Genomic DNA, 21,506 nt, shown 5'->3' with positions numbered 1-21,506 from the left:
TCTGAGGCCATTGTGTTCCACTGGATTGGAAACACATCATACAAGTGCCAGTCTGAGCATGGCACTCACAGTTATGGCTGCATATCCAGAGGTATCGCCTGTGCTCAATTGTCTCTTTGTGCTTTGAGAGCACAGTTGTTGAGAACAAACAACAGCAGAACAGTGAGCAAAACAGTCAAAGGGCTCCTGCCTCTTGAGCAGCCAATTCATTTGGAAGCCAAGATGGGACAGTCGCAGACGCGTCCCTCTGAAGTTGCCCCTACTTGGGCTAAGCCGCCCTCTCCCAGGATGGTGTGTTCCCTCCGACTGGCTGAACCATCCCAGAGATTTTGCTGTCACTACCAGCACTTCAACTATCCCGAGAGAGCTATGAGCTACTCGCCCCCTTACTCACCAAGTCTGTTCAAGAGGCCAGATCGGCGGTAAGTGTTGGGAGGCAGAGGATAGTCAGGCAGTTTGTCTTGTGTCTGAGAGGATGTTTGGAAAGAAAGTGACAAGTGTCATTGACTGATGATCATGTTCAGCACAGTTCAGAAGAAGGATGATAACTGCAGTGTGTCAGTGTCTAAATTATGTGGTTGTGGATGAAGTGTCATAAAATGTCCTGGATTACAATTCCACTCAAATGGGAGACATTTTCAAATTGAGAGTCATTTTAAGCAGTGCTGAATTCTTTCACAGTTAAATGAATAGAGGGCAAAGCAGAAGATTGATTTAATCAGAAGTGTATGCAAATATGGAATAGTAATACATTTTACATTTCTGACATAAACCTGAATGCTCATGTTGTTAAAAGTCTTGTTTTTAATATCCATTGTCTGAGATGTGCATTGCCGGTTGTTAAGCTTACTGCATAGAACTCGGGCAGAGAGAGTGATATCTCTGCCAGCCTTTGAATCACAATGCCAGTCCTGTCATCATCTTCTGCATGTACGTCATGTTTGATGCACCCTGTCACATAAAGCATAATGACATGCAGCCTGGTGAATTTATTGAAAAACCTTATGAACAAGACCAAGGTCATGCGCCTTGTTGCTATTCATGGCTCTGGAGACTTAAAGGTAGTGTGATAATAATGACTGCCTCTGGGCGTCCAAATGTGTGTAGGATGTTCAGTATTCATTGGTTGTAACCAGTCCTCTTGCCCACACTGACAGCTTCCTCTGAGACAGCCTCTGGCTGTAGCCTATGGCAAGCCTGTGTCTTCTCAGGCCATACTCTCATGCATGCCATGCATTTGAAAACTGTGAGTGCAGATAGGGCATAAAAAGCATCCTCTTGATCAACAAATGATCTCAAATAGATATAGATACAGATAGATATATCTTCTTTCTTTGAATATGGTGTTTCTTATTTGGCTGTATTGTTTACATCTTTTGATGTACTTTTGGTGTAATTTGGTGAGTCAAGACCACAAAATGCTCCTTATAACAAAAGCTGGGAGGCTAGCGGCATGGCGCAGCTTCATTCTTCTTCAGTCATTGGTGCAGATGAATCACAGTATTATATAACGTGGTTGGCTCTTGCACAGGGGACATCTGATGGAAACCGTGGCACATCGCCTAGCCTTAGAGTGACTCACCGGATTTGGCACACGCCAAACATGGTCAGGAAATAAATGTTCCACAGAAATATGAGCAACTTTATTTCTTTAAAAGACCTCATGGGTCAGTATTTGTATACTTAAACTGTTTAGAAACACGCAGATACAATTTAAACAAGAACTGCTCTTATGTTGTGCGTAAATTTCATCCACTTTGTTAAGACTTGCGTTGGAGGAGTGCTTAAACGGTGACTAAAGCTGACGAGGCAGGAAGGTTATGAGCTTCCCAGTTTATACTGTCATCATCTTACTGCATGTGGCTCATTAGATATATTTTACTTCAGCTAGGACGGCTCCCTACTGTCTGCAGTTTCTATCTGGGCATCTTAACCGAGCCACCGGCAATCGGTGTGACTCCCCCCTCCTAAATGGGACTATCACAGCGGGGCAAGGTAATTCACCAGCCCCTCATCACCAGAACAGGGCCTGATATTAAACCTGGCAGCTGTACTGTCACAGCACGAAATCTGAGACGACAGCCACTATGGGCCCTAATACCCAGTCAATGTGCTTTCTGCTTAGCCTTGTTAGACCAACCAAAAGTCAGCCCTTCCACTCTAATTGTTTTGTTACATAACAGAACTCCCTTTTCTCCAAGAAACATGGCCCATCTAGTCCATGCACCAAGGAATTTGGTTTACTATGCAGACATCAGAAGGTGAAAGCCCTGGGTTATTTGTTGTCATTTAAATGCACATACTTTTTTCTTGTGCATTGTGATCTTACTAGAAATTTGCATAGAAATCCATTTTTAACATTTGCATTATTAATTTTTTGCATTTTTATAGGATATTGAGCTATTTTTATAAGATATGAAAAGATATGTGTGGACCAAATTTAGCAGAAAATTTCCATGAAACAATATTTTGACTACCGGGTAATGTTTTACAGGTGGTTGTTGTTTTGGAAGAAAATGCATTACGCAACTGAGGCCTTCTAATAGAAATTTAATTGGTTTATTATCAGTATTGAATCAGATAATTGTGACAGAAAAGGGAACGTAATGTGACAGCTGACAGGCTGAACAATTATATTAAACTATTAAAACCTGCATGAACGCCTCATTGAAAATGTGAATTGCTCAATAACAGCCAATGTCAGCACTCAGTGGAAAATGCTGTGGGGCAAAAAGGGATGACAGAAGGTATGTTTTTCTATGTGTCTTCTGCGGTCGGCTTCTGTCACAAATTGTTTATTACGTTTTAGGAGCAGTGCAGTTGCGTCACACGCCATAACATGCAAGGGTAAAAGCATATCGGGAGTGCAAAAGGTCATACATCAGAGAACAATGCTTGGTCTGTTCTGTACACATAGCATCTATTGCATGTCTGTCTGTCTGTTTGTCTGTCTGTCTGTCTGTCTGTCCGGGAAGAGGGATCTCTCCTCTCTTGCTCTTCCTGAGGTTTCTTCCTTTTTTTTCCATTTAAAGTGCTTTTTTTGGGGGGGGGGGTTTCTCTGAATTGATGGATAGAGGATGAGGCCTCCTGAAGTGATATTAGGCTGTACAAATAAAACTGACTTGACATCAGTTTTAGAGTCGGATTGATTCCTGTATGTCCTTCCCGTGAGGAAACACTTATACTAAATATAGTTTTGGTGGACACAACACATTAATATCTGGGTCAGCCCACATACATAAATACATGTCACCCTTTGAGAATTTTCCATATATTTTCTAGGCAGGAAAAACATCCTGGGAAAGTTAAATTATGGGGCCAGGAAAAGGTGTACGGAAAATTCCTTGTAAACACCGTCCAGGAACAAACCTATGGAAGGGTGTATTCTACATTTTCACCACTAGAGACCAATAGAGTTCAGATATAGACTGAGGGGAAATTTACCGAGAGTGGATGGAAAACTACCTATACAGAGCATATGTGGAGATTGTACACTACATTCTGTTATTGTACTGCGACAAACAACGATCAAACAAAAGGAACAAAATATATAGTTGTCGTTACAATGTTTCTAAGTAGGAGCAATTTGCTGATTTTAAGTTGTAAAAGTTTAAATTGGTAAATCAAGATTTAATAAACGACTACTTTTACATTTCATAGCCTACTGAAAATGAATGACATTAAAATCACGTGTTTAATGACATCACATAAAAATCAGATGATATATTGATCAGCGGCCTCTCTGTGGTTAATCGGGTTCTTATTTATTAGGAGCACGAGCGCCTTGTTTGTGCTCACATTGGCGGTTAAAATTGTTCTGTTGGTTGTTGTGATGAAGTTTGCTGCAGTCAGTGTAGATTTCGGTCTGTGGGTTAACTGCAGAAGAAAGAGCAGAGAAGTTCAGAGGCAGGGCAGCTGTAATGCTGCATTCAAATGCTCCTCTTAAACTTGTTATTTCGATTAGCGACGTTGTTTACGAATGACAGCCTGATACAGCCTGATGTAATCTAAAATGCATTGATTTGGTGACCTTATTTTTTAATGTTGTAAATTAATTAACCGGTTGAGAGGCGTACTTTGCACTGCATTAACTGTTATATTGTAGTTGACAGATAACACCAATAGCAGGTTTGTCTTCGTATGTTTGTGGATATGAAACCTACAGACCTATCTTTGTGACTGCAGTAATCTTAACATACTTAACCTAACAGCCAGATAATGGGAAAAAAGTCTTGAATTAGAAATTTAAGTGAAAGTAGTTTAAAGTGTAAGTAATAGTAATATTCATTCTGCAATATACTGTTCATGTATGATTAATGATGAGTAAACCTGTAGTTGTAGGTGAATGTTGCATGTACTCAGTTTCATCATATTTCATGAGGTTATTGTTATGATTGTTTTCTGCACAATAGGATCAACAAAAAGAAAAAAAAAACAAGACAAAAAACCCATTCTCCTGACAAATAGTGGTTTAAAAGTCAAAAAGTCTCACAAAACAGAAATATTTAACTAGGGCCACCTTTGTGAATACTTGAGTATTCGTTTTCTGTGCAAGGTTACCTTGTAAAGTCCTCCTCGGTGTTTATGAAAAAAGTGGGTGGACGTATTTATCACCAAATGTTTACTCCAGTCCTAATTCCAGTTTTTCCTGCAGCACGGGAAGGCACCATAAAATCTGACCCGCCAACTCATTTGACTAATATATGCACGCGTCACATGACGTCAGGAGGCAAGCCATTCATATACGAGCCATGGGCAGAAATAGCATCAGACAGTCGCTTGTTAAAACAGCGAAGCTCACACACCGACACAGCACTACGCTCAGCCAGCGGCAGCGAGATAGTGCATCGCGATTCAAAGAAACGAAACAAACTCGGATATACACTTAGGTGACCAACCAGTCGCAAACGTGGCGAGAAGTATAATTCAAACGAGTCTGGTACTCAACATGAGCACGGAGATGTTCGGTAAAACACCAATGGAGGTGGCTGTCTACCAGTTACATAACTTCTCCATCTCTTTCTTCTCCTCGCTACTCGGAGGAGACGTTGTATCGGTCAAACTTGACAACAGGTAAATATGCGATACAGTCGCCCGCATGCTTGAATACCTTGTGTCGTTAATAAGGCGTTAGATTTATTGTTAGTCGGGTCAAGCGTGAATCTGTTCAAAGTCTAATGCAGGCCTGTATTTTTCTATAGCGGTTTAAAATATATGCAGCTATGGGTATTGTCTCATATTGTCACCAAATGCCTCAAAATATTGTGTCCAGCTGTGTTTCTCTGTGCTGCTGTTTGTTTGGACTTTGAACAGATATGTGTACGTTTACAGTATCACTCTGCCACTGTCTCACGTTACAATCTGTGCTTGTCGTTGCACTGTAACTTAAATAAAGTCTAATCTAACTCTCAAGGCAATCAAAGTGCAGCATATACTTTACATAATAAAAAAAAAGCAAACCTAGATGACAGCTGGGTGAAACAATTTTTCTTTCTGTTTGCAAACTTTCTGTTTCACTGTCACAGATCAGTGCATTCAGGACGCCCCAACATGTCTATTTTGTTGTTAATCATGTGGCAGGGATCTGATATGAAGTTGGCAGTTTGGTGTGGTTTTTGGACAGTGAATTAATGTCCTCTTTTCCTTCTCTTCTGCAGTGCCTCTGGTGCTAGCGTTGTGGCCATCGACAACAAGATTGAACAGGCGATGGTAAGCTGAGATAACAAAACACAAACACCAGACAAAGATATGTAGGTTGCACTATGCATGCAATGTGTTTTCAAACAAAATGTTGCCTATTCAAACCCCAGTTTTCTTTAGCACAAACAAGTAGTTAGTGTTTCTCAAGGAGCCAATGCTGTGATCCAAAGTTAATTTATAATAATGACTAGTAGCAGATTCACATTACATCATCTCCAGCATGAAACATATGACCTTTTAGACTGACAACTTTGCTCATCAGTATGTATAGAACAGTTGTAACCCACTGACCTCCCCCAAAACCCAATTTTCCATTTGCATTCTGCACAGAACCAGTTCTTCATAAATGCTCTGGGAAGTCCCTGTTATTTGAAGGCAGCACAAGCTACTTTATGATTTATTCATGTGACAAAGTAGAGAACTAATGCAGTACATGGCAACAGGAAGTCCAAAACAACAGAGACTAATAATACTTTTTCCAGCATAGAATTACTAGAGTCACCTTGCATGATGTCAAAGTTGCATCATGTCTACTTTACTGTATCTCACAGGAAATCCATGCTAGACAAAATGGAGTTGCAGATATCTGCTGATAAACTCCATCAGTCTTTTTAGCAGATGCACCATCAGATCAGATCACCCTTAGAAGTCTTAACATCATTCTGTTTTTATATCTAAACTGATCCATATTTCCTTCTTTGTTACGGCAGGATCTCGTCAAGAACCACCTGATGTACGCTGTGCGTGAGGAAGTGGAGATCCTCAAAGAGCAGATCAAAGAGCTGGCTGAGAAGAACAACCAGCTGGAGAGGGAGAACTATCTGTTGAAGAACCTGGCCAGTCCGGAGCAGCTGGAGAAGTTCCAGTCTCGCATCCCGACAGATGTGCTGCTACCCCTGGATAATCAGAGCACCCAGGTGACCCCAGACCAGCAGCAGCAGCAGCAGTCCAGCAACCACAGTGCTGGCTCTGCTGTATAAGTGGCTCTGCCTTGGGGCGGGCAGAGCCACTGTCCCTTTACAGTAATGGACCTCCATTTAACGTCAGCGTTACAAAAATCGCCGCCGCCGAGAAGCCTTCAAGACAATGAAGGAATGGCATTGGGGCTGTAAATGACAGATGGGACATAAAAGAACAGTTGACACTGATAAGCACAAAACAGAACTTGAGACGCTCTGACCGGTGCGGTGTCAGGCCCGTCCTCCGATACCGTCCAACTCTTTGTCGTAGTCTCTCTTTGTAGACAAAAGTGCTAAGAATAGAGAGAGAGGGCTGACTAGACACCGACGAGCGCTTGCTTTCAGACAAAGGGGGGCTTTCCCTGCCAAGCCGAACCCTTCCAACAAGCACCCTTTGCTCCAGAGAGAGGAGGGGTGAGGAGGTGTTGATCGGGCTGGCCCTGGCTGCAGGTGCTAACTTGGAAAGTGAGGGGGGAGGCTACTCCCTGCTCACCCAGTGTAGACCCATCTGAGATGGTCCTCCAAGTCTCAACGAGTAGAGCCCCATCATGTGGATTTGTTCAATCTCAAAATACAAGTTTCAAGGACTCCCAGCTTCACATTTCAGTCACGTAACAAGGACTTTTCCTGTACCTACAATGTATTACTCATGTGTTCATGTACATTTAAGCATAACAAAATTAATCAACAGGATAAGCTAAGGCAACAGAGGTGAAGGTTAATGCAGTATAGCCTTAAGCTGGTGGATCGCTGCAGTAGACTTATCAGTATACTGCAATGATTCATAAAATGTAATCTTGTATTGTCTGCAGTTGGGGCTTGCTGCTTATGGGGGAAATTAATCCTGCTATATCTTCTGTTTTTGTTTATGATTCTGAACAAAATCAGTTGTTTGTAAAATAGGAGCATTGTACATGGTCTTAAAAAGATTATTTTTTTGTATACTTGTGGAGGCGGGCAGGCATATCTGCCCACCTAGTTTGCCTAGCTCTTCACAGTAAAGGATGACTACATTGTGCATAAAACTGAAACGTCCTGATGTAAACACAGTGGGGATGGTGAGCAAAGCAGACACCTGCATTTCTCTCGCTGCAGATGCACTCCTGATTTTCGCAGCGTCGTCCAGTATCTGGTCTGTTCTTTGCTCAGATGCCAACTTGAAAACGATGGCATGACAACAGTGCCTGTCCGTAGTAAGAGAGGAAACACATTTCCACACTGAGCTCTGTTGTTGTTTTCTAGCTACCAAAGACTTTTTTTTTTGTTTTTGTTTTTTTTTTTTCAAGAAGGCGAGCAAACCAGGACCATGTGTAAAACTTCACAGGGAGAAGTTGTGTTTGTAGCTAGTGATGTGTTCTATGTGTTTTGTAAAGATAACGGTATTGTTGCTGTAAAGTATCCATAAAACAGTTGTTGGCTATGGTGTTTGGATACGACTGCACATTTGCAATAAACCTTATGTTTACACAATAAAATCCACTGTCTTTTGTCCATTAACTGCACCCATATAGCTTCTGCTCACTCCATGCACAACAAAGACATACATAAGAACCACTATCAGATTAAAAGTTCATTCATTATCAGCTTTGTAGTTTTACAAAAATATGGAAATTCAGTATCTGGATATGTCAAGACCTAGACTAAATAGTAACCCTACCCTCAAGTATGAGTAATTAATGGGGAGTAACATACATTTTTTTGGACAAATATAAGCATTTGACTGCATCTCAAACAAAACATCATGTGCCGCTATTACATAATGTCGAGTTTTCTCATGCTTAACGCCCTAATGCGCTGTAGTTCAAGGGGAATGTCACTGATACCAGATCAGATTTGTTTTTTACATCTCTCTCAGAGCTATGTTTTGGAGTTTACCATATTCTGTGCAGCAGAGAGATTTATTCACTGGATATCCAGTCACGCAAGGCAGATGAGGCGGCTGTAACAACACCCAGGATGATTTCATTTTCTGGTGCTGAGACAAGAGAACCACTGTGAAATCCCTCTCATTTGTATTTCAGAAGAAACAACACGATGTCTGTTCGCAAAACTAACCCTGCATTCTTGGAAGTTGGAGCCACTCCATCACAACATCTTAGAATATATGTTGATTTCTATTCAGCTTTGTGAGCCTTATGTGTGTGTGTGTTTACAAGCTCAGCCTGACAAACAGCATGGGATTTGTAAGATACAACACAATATTGCAGTGAGCCACAGGGCTCTTCGGACAAAGTTGCTTTTAATTTAGCGTGTAGGCTCTGCAAACTCAGGACCAAGACCAACCTCACAATCTGACTTGTTTTTAAGGGGGAAAAAGTTAAAATACTAGTACGTTTTTTTTTCCAAAGTCAAAAACAGGGCGACCACTAATGATAGTGAGGTAATAATAGCTATGTTTCCAGAGCATTGGAATCTGCCAGAGTGAAAAACAGTTTGTCCTAGTAGCATTTCCCTTCAGACAGTTTGGCAGCCAGTCAGTGCAGCCTGTGTGTAACTAGATATTTTGTGGCTTCCCTGGTGCGTAGACCAGGCTCACATCCATCTATTGCTGAGAACAGAACCACCACCAAAGATCAAATAGCACAAGAGTAAACACAGTGTCTTCCCTATTGCTCACTTTTACAAATGAAACCCAGCTCTCTCCCGGTGTGTTGTGTCAAAACAACTGTGTGAAACCGACAATCCTGATCGATAGACCTGCTCAGAAATGTGGTCTGCGTTTAATTAGTGGTAGGATGGATATTGACTGAAGAGGACATTTGTTTAATGTGGCAAAGAGGAGAGGGACAGGCATTTATTGGCTCTTTTACACAAGTTAATTGTCTTTCTACTTCCCTATATAGATACCTGAACACTTGGTGCATGTCAATGAAAAGAGAGGCTGCAGGGTCAGCTAGAGCAGGATGTGATACTGTAGGTTAATGATACTTATGCTAACAGCTAATGCAGCCTCAATCACAGTGGAAAAATTCACCAGGCCGTAAAGCTAGTCTACACACGGCACAGGCTCTATGCACTCACAAACAATCTGAAGACAATTAAAACTTTGGCTCGATTTCCTATTTTGTTTTAACAGTCGGTTTGTCAGTCTATTTTGGGAATGGATTAGTCACACTGTGTCCTAGAATCACTTCAATGCATGAGGGCTATTTATCTGAAACAAATTCACCATGAATCTCAAGTCATGGTTCACAACACCATGTTTGCTGTTTAGGTTGCTCCATTGTTCTTGTTTATTTGTTCCCTCTACTTACCTCTGAAAATGGAGTTTATTTCAAAAGGCACAAACATTGATGATGAATTGAGTGAGAGCTAGTCTAAAATGTCTATTCTTACCTCACTGAGACACATCTATGTGGATGTGGGAGAATGTTTGAATGAAACTTACAGTATGTAAGTCATTTAAGCACCTCTAGCCAAGGTACATAACTAAAGTACATAACCCAATTTTCAAAATGTTTTCTGTTCTATCTTTCAAACATTCATATCACCCCGGGTTAAAAGCTGACTAGCTGATGTGTAGGACGTGTTCGCATTCATTCAGTTGTTAATGACTAAAGACAAGCATCCATTTTTGGTTTCTGCCTGACTGTTTAAAAAAAACAAGAGCACAGACGATCCAAGTCAAAGCTACAGTAATTCAGACATAAAGTACAGTTAAATATTAAAAGTGTAGGAGAGACTTAGTTATGGAATTAACCTTTTGATTGGAGCTTGCTTGCATCCAGGAAGCCTAGAGAGGAGTTTGTGTTGGATTACAAGTGTTATGCAATGAAAGAGAGAGAGAGAGAGAAAAAAAAACACATCTGTTTCAGCTGGAAATTCAGGGGTGGTGCTGGGATAAGTGAGAACCGCCTCAATGTGGTTAAGTTCGCATGCAGAGGAATAATTTAGTCTGACTGCTTTTCATGCAGACATATACAACTTGTGTGTCCTCTGAAATGTCAGCATATTCATCATGTCAACATAAAAGTTAGAGCTGAATGAAACAAATGTCAGATTCGTGCTGTATGCAGGATTGTTATGCAGAGCTGTGCATTGCACATTTCCTGTAATATGAACAAAAAGTCACTCTGCTTTCCAGAAAAGTTGCTCAAAAGAGTTGCAAATTGTTGATAACAGCTGATTAAGTAATACAAAAAATGTGCCATCATTGCTTTCTCAGATAAGAGAACATTTTACTAGCTGCAGGGGTGCAATACCTTACACAACTTAAAACATTACTGCATTAATGTGTTCCCTCACAACCCTTATTTATCTGTTGACAGGACAATGTAAACCATTACAAAGTGGGTGTTAATGTTGACCTCTGAAAGAGAGAGGGGCAAAGAACAGAAAACAATGAGATCATGCAAGGGTTGGTTTGATCCTGTCAGAGCCAGAGCAGTTTATTGCTGCCTTAGTGACCTATTACAAATTTGTAGTTGCATTTTCTTCAGGATGAGTACGCATAGTTATCATCTTAAGTACCTCAGCTTAGTTAGACATGTTTATTTTTTGCTGTCTGATCATAACCATGTGGCAGTGCTTCACCCTTATGATGTTGAATGGACAAACTAAGACACAGAACACAAACAGACACAGACAGATAGATGTTGAGTAATGCCTAATCAAATTAATCCATTGATAATCCTTTGTATATCTCATGTAGCCATGTTTGTCCTCTTACATGCTGCATTCTATTTTTATCCAGTTTACAACAAGTTGGGCTAAACAATAATCCTCTAAGTTGTCAGCATCAGAAATGAGGTCAAGAGTTGACGTGAGTGAGGTTTTTTGGCTCAAACTTTGAAGTGGGCTATAAGTGCTTGCTCTATCAAGTCTTTATCAACAGTCATGACTCTCTCTGTGTGGTAAAAAGGGGGTTTTGCATCAGCAGTCATGACTCTTCATCCCTCTATGGTAAAAAGGGGTTTTTGCAGCATATATTGTATGCAACTTGCAATGCTCATCTTTGACCCATCAATCTCCACTTGTAGAAAAAAAAAAGACTTCCATGCAGAAAATTGGCTGTTAAAATTCATCTGTTTTGCATTTGAAAGGTGACAACTGATGAATATTTTGACACATTCCTCCCGGATGTTAAATCATTGCTGACGCTACTTGGGAGGATGAACCTGATGAACCTACGGGAATTTAAAGTATACGCATGGGGGCTGAGTGGGTCAAGTGTCTGGAGTTTGTCATGTTTCTAGAAACCTGACGTAAACTTGAAAATGTTTATCACACTTGAAGAGAGGATGACCTCAATCCAAGGTTTTGGCTGGACTTATCATGCTGACTAAACATAGTCTCAGTCTGTTTAGCAATAACTAAACATAAAACAGGAACGAACCACTCTTAAAATATGCTCTTGCTTATCTGTGATAAAACGCTTTTTCTGAGAATCTTGGATCTAAATTCTTTCATCTAATCAGACTGTATTATGTGGGGTCATTTTACCATGATGAATTGAAAACACACATTAAGTCTGAATTGGTTGTATTTCAGAAAAACTGCATTTGATTAAACATGAAAAACAGCAAAATTAAAACAATACAGTAAGCATTTCAGTGGCTTAGGTCTTGGCTATTGCGAGTGATCACTTGAGAACCTCTTGTTTTTATTCATGGTGGTGTCGGCTGTGTTTGTATATCAGCTGATCAAAGCCACTCTTGGAATGTGGTCAGCTCAGGACATCTTATTCATAAAGACACAAGGTCAGAAGCCAGTGGTTTCGGATTTACGGCGATACCCCCGTTCATGGCACCACTGCACAGCAAGAGCCTGAACTGAAATGAACACAGACCCCTACTGTGCACAGACCCCTACCCTAACATGTGACACATGCAAGGTCAAAGAGGAGATGATTGCGTAACCTGCACATTAAAAAAGTACATTTCCCAAGCTCTGTTCCTCCAAAACAGTGGTTACCAGTCACAAGATTGTCTTCCTGATTGCTTAGCGAATTATGACACAGAATTTCTGTATGATAATCATTAAATCAAACTAAACAGACAAGGACTTTTTACTTCTAAAATTTAAAATAGGGCATTGCGGTTTGGTATAAATTGTTTTTGGGGTTGCTGACTCTCTCAATTTTGTATCTTGTTTTTTATGGGAACTGGGTGTGCCCTTATGTACACAGATTTTTAGCTGGTAGAAATCAAGTTCATTTGAAGTGCACAGAAGAGCCACATTGTTTTTAACACTGTGCTGTGCAGCTATAATTTAGGAAAAGTCAGTCTTTGATCTATATTTAACTTCTTGTATATCTGACGCAAGCTATAAGAATGCAAGTGAACATAATAACAAATGAAGGATGTTCAGTTTTTTGTGGGAATACTTAAAAGCTGAGGGTGGTTGCCTAGACTTGAATAAGCCTTTTTAAGTATGCAAAGATAGCAAGGCAGTTTACTGTGTTGAGTTTATGGAACAGTTTACGGCAAAATGTTTATGGTCATATTACTTTCTACCACAGAGTTTGCAAAGGATTATGCAACTCTCCCTCCTCCATTGTGGTCTATTTGTGTGACTGTGCCTTTTGTATGGTAAACATCCCTCATCCTCTGTTCCAGTTTTGGCCCATGTGAAGAGAGTTGTCAGTGGGCTGCAGGAAGTTTAAGATGTAAACAGAACAGGAAATGAACTCCAGACAACCTTGGGAATACATTTGTGTTATAAAGAGATGGTAGAGGATTCTCCCTTAGGCTGGTCATACACAAAGATAAACATCATCATTAATTAATGACTTGTGATAAAACTTTGAACATTATATGTCACATATGAAATGATCATAAAACATCATGGTCCTTGGTGTAGACGAACTTTTAGATGATAAAATTACAGCATCAATAGAGAAATGTGATACATTTTAATGTGCAGGCTTAGGTGAGATTGCTTTCCTTATGTACGTGTGAGCCGTTATACCTCCCTGATATCAACACAACATGTCTAAATCCGGGTTAAGTCTGTTTTTATTATGTGCTGTGGGGTGGAGCTGACTGAGCAGCCACAGCAAGTCATGTCAGGACTGAGGCAAGCATATCAGAACAGTGGAAAAAAAAAAAAAGATAATAACAATCTTAATACTGTTACGGTCCTATTTATGATGGTATACACCCATTTCTGATAAATCATACATAGAAGGGGAAAACAAAACCAACTGAAAGAAATCCAGTCAGTTGAATGCAAAAGCAGAAGAAGAGTGCTGCTGTTTGAAATACTGCTTTCTTAAAACTGATGTAGTCCAAACATATTTCTCTCTCAATATGTGGCAAATCATGAGATACAAATGTTTGTTTTCCTGTTACAAGTATTTCTTGACTTGTCATAGTGGGAAAAGCACAAGTGTTGTAACTCAGACATCATTAAAGGGTAGGTTCACATTTTTTACAAGTCTATCTTAAAACAATACTCACATGCCCTTAAATAAGATTGAAACAGTTTATGTAGAGTGTAACTGTCCATACTGGGACAGAAAAGATTCCTTCCTAAAGTGATTTCAGTGTAAGTGATGGGGCACAAAATCCACAGTCCTCATTATTACTTAAGTTTAGCTGACACTAATATGAGGCTTCAGCAGTCTGAGTTAGTCAAATCAGTTTGGTTGTTGTCTTGTTAGTACGAAAGTCTCTCTTTGTGCTCCCACAGACAGCACTGTGTCATGTCAGAGGGATAGTAACAAAAAAAATACTTAAAAGACTGTAACTTTGAAAGATAGCCTCTTGATTTGACTAACTCAGTCTTTACATCTGAGAAAAAAAAGGTGTTTTGCATTTTAAAACAGTGATGGACACACTTGGCAGCATAAACCATATTGTAATAGCTTTGTAACAATGTTATAATTTGGGAAATATGAACAGTGCAAAAGTAAGGTTTCTTTAAATAAAGACTAACTTTGGAACATCAGTTGTTGTTTCTGCTAATGTTCATTCTCCCCAACTCACCAGATACTCTATAGCATGATGAAGAATGGATGCTCCAGGTATTCTGAAACACTGTCGGGTGTAAATAGTGAGCAGGGTCAGTGAGGTGTTGAAATGGCAGAATGGAGATATAGAGCAGTCAGTACTGAGTCTGACCTATTGACTTTTTGACTTGTCGCACCAGGAGAAGCACAGGTGTAACAAATAACGTTAACGATGGCTCTGTTCCATCATGTGTCCCAGTAAGCTATTCCCGTCAACCTTGCACAACACCAGGGCTCTGGATCTGACTCATCTCAATATAATTAAGTCATTGGAGATGTTATTAATTATACCCGCACTTTTCCTGCTGCGACATGTCAAAATGGCTGCTGTGGAAAATGTTAGTAAGCTTAGAGAAGAAGATGTTTGAGGGGTCAAAAAGGCAGACGTTTATTAAAGACAATACCAATGTAACAAAAACAATGTGACAAATACATTAATCAGCAGGCGTTCTCGTTGTTAAACTGCTCCTTATGCTGCAGGATTCCTGCAGTCAGACTGAATGTCGTGTGACTGAAAAGAATTTTCTACAGTTATAGATAAGATTGTTAAACACTGTTAATGTCTGGAAAAAAGTTTGTCTCAGGCTCCGTGTTTTTCAGAAACACAATAATCCATTGTGCAATGTGAAGCAGGTTGGAATGGGAGAGTGTTATTGTCATTAGTCTTTGTCACAGTCACACATTTTCATTGTTGGTTATAAAAACATCTGTGGAATTTGGCTAAACGTGGCATGAGGAAAACAAAATATTGATGGAGCCTGATTTTCAGTGAATTTTTGATATGCTCAATAACAAAAACTGCCTTTAACATATGAGCTCAGTGCGCCACTTCTTTCTTATGGCTTAAATGTGTTTTTAAGCGTCCCGTCAGCTTGCAGTCTTGTGACCACTTACAGTTTCCACACCGATTTATAAGAAATACACCAGGGAGATGTTGTGGAAAGAAGAAGCTGCCAACTCAGCAGAATTTCCCTTCCCCAGAGCCTTCCAATTTCTTAACTCATCTTGCTCAGATGAGTTTCAAAACTACCTAATGAAATTTTGTCACCTGTTGTGACCTTGGTTGCGTGAGCCGAACTGAGTAAGTCAGAGAGAAAGTGGTCCAACAGGCTGGAGATAGACAGTATCAAACAAAAAAAACATTTGACTTTGTACTTTCCAGTCTTCTCTGAGGCGTGTCTGACATGTTGACGTCTTAGAAGTGAACAGGAGGCAACAAGCATGTCAAACAGGTGATGCCAAAAACTTGCGCAATGTTCAGTCTGACACCTCTACACAAACAATATCAGAATGAAAAGACATTACATAATGACCCAGTTTGATCCAGTCTTTGCAGGATATATGTCAACCAGAGGCCATGCTGTTCTTTTAGACACTACAGCACACATGCCTATTGGCCTGAATTAATTGTAAAGTTACAATAACATCTTAATTGGTTTAATCAATCCTTTTATTTTTTTTTCTTATGGTTCAACAAATTTCCTAATCATGTTAATAAGGCAAGTCTTGCCATGTTAAGCTCTCTCGCTCCCACATATGTGTAATTTACAATCAATTTTATGGAAACTGTGACTTTTTTCAGGAACTGATAATGTTTTCGATCTTGGTTTTGTATTGAGTCCTAACTGTACACATAATGATGTTGTCATGATGTAAGTAATTTGGTGTCTATATATATATATATCCTGCTCTTTGTCATGTTGACCATTTCCTGATGACGTAGGGTTGAAATGTTGCCTTTTTCAGTCAAATAAATTCTGCGCGAGCTAAAAACAAGTGTGCAGACACCCTACTTTGTTGTGCAGCACTTTGTTAAGTAACTTCCTTTGTTTGTAAGCTCAGCTTATAAGGAGAACTCACCCTTAAATCATATATTTAGACACATAAAATGGAATCCTATAATTGCACACCTATAATTAGATCATATAATTGCACACTGAGTAACAGACAGAACGGAGCGAGTCGGGGGCATCCTCTAAGTTCACACCTGTCCTGTCCTGCTTCCATTTTTGAAGGCAGCCCCTTTTGAGCTCTGTTTGGATGGTAGAACAACATGTTCTCTAGTGGTTTATTGCCTTCCTGTGGTTTTCCGGGGTTGTGAACTTTATGAGTGTTGCTTTACAGCCGTTTAACCTGTCCCCAGCTGTGTGGAGCTATTGTGGATCAGAAAGGATTGTTTGCTAGCAGGCCAGATCATTATATACCTATATCGGTAGCTAAATTGTTATGTGTTTTTTAAATTACAAGTCAGGCCACCCCTGTTTGTCTAGCTCGCTTTACACTTCTGTTGCATTCCAACAGTTATTCACTACAGATGCTGCGTCTTCTGGGGGCGGAGGTTTCATACATAACCTTTATATAACATTGCAACAAACAACATAATGATAGGTATTATTGATTTTGAGGACCAGACCAGCCATGATCCTAAACTTCATCTTGCACTTCACACTTCAGAAAATAAATTACAATGTATAGATTTATCTCATTCATACATGAATGCAAAGTAAATCTACATGAATTCTAATAAAAATCTGTTGCAAATCTGCAGCTATGACAGAGGGTACAGAGTGTAGGTCTGATCTGTTACTATGCAAGTTAATATGTTGGGATCCCTTCCTCAAACATATATGAAACAAAACATCATAACTGACAGTTTTCATTTGCTTTAGGTTTAAGCCTTGTGGGTCACAAGGGAAAACACTCATGCCATCATGAATGAACGGTATTATATAGTAATGCACTGAACAGAGTGAGGCTTTCATCTAAAAAGTTGCCCCTCGCATGATGTCTTAATTAAGATTTTTCTATTTCCATAGCGTTCATATTTACAATTTTGCATTTAGCTGCCATACAAACATTCAAGTACGGTTGATAATCAATCATGGAAGCAAAACATCATGACAGCAGCGTATGTCTCCCCTGAAGATTAATGACGTACAGACTGTATCGTTGTGCCTTTGAGCTACTTTTGTCACCTGCAGCAGTGGTATGTACTGTACTTCTCACTGCTGAATGTAATATTTAACATTCAGTATGAATGCAGTTCCTTCCTTCAGGGAGAAAACTAAAAGTGACAAAGACTATATGTTAATATGTGATGAAGAGCTTGGCTATGTGTATCTATTAGTAATTGAGTCTGCATAGAAAATGGAATTCATTATACAGTGTATAATGTGCATTTTGGCATAAATGTGTCACTGCTAGTGACTGATTATTTATATGACATGAAAGAAAAAGTGTGAAAAGCCTGAAAAAAACCCACATGAACAGAAATGAATAACTTGAGATTACTGTTCTTAGATTATATGACTTTATGGGTTCATGATTTTCATGCAATAATAGTGATAAATTGTGATTACATCTATCTACATCTTCATCTAACCATTATTCTTTTAGTTATTATTTATATTAATGGTTGATCAATGAAACACAATAAAGGTTAAAAAAAAGTCAGTCTGCAATGCCTTTAATTTGTTGTTGTTTGAGTTCATTTGCGAAATGAATGTGTTTCCATGGAGCAGTTCACACTTTGTGTGTGTTACGTAACACGCTTTATTGCCAGCGACAACACTTAACACATTCACACACATGTACTGAACCTGAACCCCAAGTGTACAACAGCATGTAAACACATGGAACTCTCTGTGTTATATTACTTAAAAGCAATTATACTGATATTCTACTGCTGCAACACCTGCCGAGTGCTTACAGGCACACTGAAATTATATAATAAATATCAGTCGATGGGGCAACAACTTTTTGCATCTTGTGCTATAGAGAATGTAACAAGATCAAAAAACCTTACATTTACATATCAAAGGTATTCAGTTTTTGCATTTTTTATAATACATATGTACTGTATTTAAACAGTATAATGAAGTACAACAATCAATATACACAAATATACATGTGGAATAGTAAAGGTTTAAGTTAGTTTACCAAAAATAAAATGATGCAAACACTAATTAAAACACTAAAATTGCATAGCAACTACAGCACGTTAGTCAGCATCATTAGCTAACCAAAGCCCATAAACAACAATTATCACATTCACCAATTCAGAATAATTTATAAAACTGCTTGAGCGTTTTAAACTTTTAAGAAATATGTGGCACTGCGCTAATGCTACTAGCATAATATATCAATCGTAAACATGTGCATGTCCACAGCCTCTTTGACCAGTAAATCATTTGTCAGCAAGTGGTGTCGGTGAGCTTTGAGGCTATGAGGTGTCGATTTGCAGAGGAGACACATCAGCAAACAACATTCCCAGCTGCTTGGGTTCAGGTGACTCGACAGCCTGAAAGAAAGAAGGCCAGACAGATAACACGCCGTTAGCGGAGTGGAGCGTGAGGCGCTCGCAGCCAGGGTATGATGGGTTTGACAGGTTGCTAGCAAGGCAGAGACATTCATCCTCCCGCAAGAGGCACATATTGTACATACTCCAGATATTGAAATAGACAGCGCTACATTGCAAAATTCCATTCACGTTGAGCTATCACTAGTAGTCGGAGTGCAACTGTAATGACTGAACGTACAGAGAGAATACCAAATGTGTGTTTTACTGGAGGAATGTACAGATTCAGCAACAATGTGTCTGTTACTGTGGAGTGGTACATCAGTTAACATCATTCCCTCCATTTAGCATCATTGCCTATTTAGGCGGCGTTGCGGTAATCCCTCAGCCTTCCAGACAACATTTGAAGAGGTGCTGAACATTGTGATCTAATTCTTGGCATCATTGGAACCACAGTTACAGACGATAAGGTTAAGAGTATAAACATAACTTGGCCTGGATTCAGGAGTCTCACCCTTGCTGTGTTGCCCTGCAGATTAACGGGAAAGGCCGGAGGCATCGTGGTTGTGGCATGGAAAAAGGGTGACACACACATGCACAGGTTAAAAATAAACTGGGTGTAAGTGCTTTCCTACACACGCATTAAACTCAAACACAAATATGCCCCAGCAGGATCCACCACATGCAAACCGAACACAAACAACCAAGTAAGCACAGCAACACACAAACAAACACCCACTCATGCACACACACTGAGGCTTATGCAATGGTTATTATGCAGAAAGGTCACCCACATGCTGCTCCTTTTCTATGGTATCAGGAGTTGACCTTCACCTCTGACCGTCAGTCTTGATTGTCAGACAGGAACTCATTCAACTCCAAAAACATTCCGTTGGATTTAGGAGATCACAGGGTTTTTTGACTAATACGCTGGATATACCTGTTCAGTTAAAAAAAAAGAAAATTCCGCGTTAATGCTTTGATGGCTTAAACTGCACAGAAAACTTTAAGTGTTCTTTAGAAATGTGGGAGGTGTGGCAGGATGCGATACAAGAAATACCCAAACTGGAGCTAGAGTCTGTAAAAAGTAGAGAAAAAGTAGAAATACACCAAAGGTCTGTCTGTTCAAATATACATGACACATACACACACACACACACACACTGACACACACATATAGACACTTTAGGGCTTTATGCAAGACTCACATTAATGTGTAAGATTATCCCCCGCAGCACATTCTTTACAGCTTCAGATCACATTAAGATGTTCATTACCGTGAAAAGGTAGACGGCTCCTCGCTGTGTCATAGTGTCTGTCCATCACAACAAACCTTCATTCAGAACCTTCATTGTTTGAAGTGTTTTTAGACGGTGTCTCAAGTAGCTATTACACACACTGAATGCAGGCTGACAGTCACAGTAAACCCCTTCGCCGTGACAGGCACTTACAAATTTCATCATGTTCTCATTGTACTGTGAAGTGGTGGAATGAGAGTTAAATAATGGGTTTCATGTTTCTATTAATCCTTGTTTTCCAGCTACTGTGTGGAAAGACGGCTTCAGTGTGATCGGGTTGTTTATTTAATTCTTACACTTCTTCATTGTAGCTTTTTTTCCACTGTTTTGATCTTGTGAGATTTCTCATGTTCTGTTATTTTTTCTCTCAGTAAACTTGTAATTTAAAGCCATAATTACTAAAATCTGTTTCATACCTGTTAAGTTTTATGGCCTATAGTTGGTGGACAAATTTGGTTTGTGCCTTGGCATCAAAGGTTCCCCTTATCTTGCCACAAAATGAAGGGATTACTTCTCCTGAATTGCTTCTATGCTTTTGGGAACTGAATATAAAGTCAAATAAAATCCATTTATATAGCCCAGAAGGTTATTTGAATGCTCAGAGAGCTTCACAATCTGTAAAGAATACTACAGAGGCTATCCCTAGACCTTACACTCAGATAATAATAAAAAAACAAACAAAAAGGAGATTGAGATGTTTGGAAAAGCATAAAACTCAAATCACACTGGAATTCTCAGGTAAGTAGGAATTTATTAAAGTAAATTTAAAATTTAAAGTTTAAAGTGGAATTTAAGTCAGTGTGTCAAATATCATTACTTTGAAACATAAGGAGCTGAGTTTTCTAGCATTTCTAAAGAATAAAAAAGAAACAAACATTATAATGCAAAAACCTTTTTCTTTCTTTAAAATATTAATGGCGGATGAAAATTTTACAGTTTCCACAGTTGTGACTTAGAACCATACAGTACGGCTATCCTTGATTCTTGCCGTGTCGGGCCTTGTTGTGTCTGTCTTGTGTCGAGGACAAATACGTACATAGTGGCAGGTCAGACCTTGCTCTCTATATTTAGGTAGTTTGTTCCCAGGGGAAAGAAACACACTGTTCAGAGCAAACAATACATATAATGTACACACACAGACAGCAGGTCATGCACACACAGGCTCGTGAACCAACATACGCTGCACGTGGAGTGAAGACTTCCACGAGGAAAAAAAAAACATCCTGCACCAGTCGTGTACCTAAACTAAAATATCTGAATTTGGTACTTTTGAGGAAGTTTGAAGAACTTTTACTTTACTG

General features: G+C 39.5%; 1 protein-coding gene and 1 long non-coding RNA gene across 3 annotated transcripts in view; one reads left to right on the top strand and one right to left on the bottom strand.

Moving 5' to 3' along the window:
* tsc22d3 (TSC22 domain family, member 3) overlaps nt 1-8,134 on the top strand; it is a 35,917-nt gene extending 27,783 nt beyond the window's left edge. The window contains exons 1-3 of one of the 2 annotated variants that reach the window (XM_067599416.1): nt 4,756-5,073; nt 5,658-5,709; nt 6,411-8,134. In XM_067599416.1, coding sequence (XP_067455517.1) covers nt 4,949-5,073; nt 5,658-5,709; nt 6,411-6,680 — 447 coding nt within the window. In that variant the 5' untranslated portion in view covers nt 4,756-4,948 and the 3' untranslated portion in view covers nt 6,681-8,134. Of the gene's footprint in view, nt 1-4,755; nt 5,074-5,657; nt 5,710-6,410 lie in introns of those variants that run through there. The other variant, XM_067599415.1, reaches the window with a different exon arrangement.
* Nucleotides 8,135-18,080: 9,946 nt separating this feature from the next.
* Nucleotides 18,081-20,764, bottom strand: LOC137188776 (uncharacterized). Its single transcript, XR_010929514.1, has 3 exons — nt 19,702-20,764; nt 19,422-19,436; nt 18,081-18,910 (listed from the first exon to the last, which is right to left on the bottom strand). It is a non-coding gene; the product is annotated as an uncharacterized lncRNA (long non-coding RNA).
* Between the last annotated feature and the right edge of the window lie 742 nt (nt 20,765-21,506).

This window comes from Thunnus thynnus, chromosome 9 (assembly GCF_963924715.1).
Source record: "Thunnus thynnus chromosome 9, fThuThy2.1, whole genome shotgun sequence".
Lineage (NCBI taxonomy): Eukaryota > Metazoa > Chordata > Actinopteri > Scombriformes > Scombridae > Thunnus > Thunnus thynnus.
This window is presented reverse-complemented; position numbering and strand designations above follow the sequence as displayed.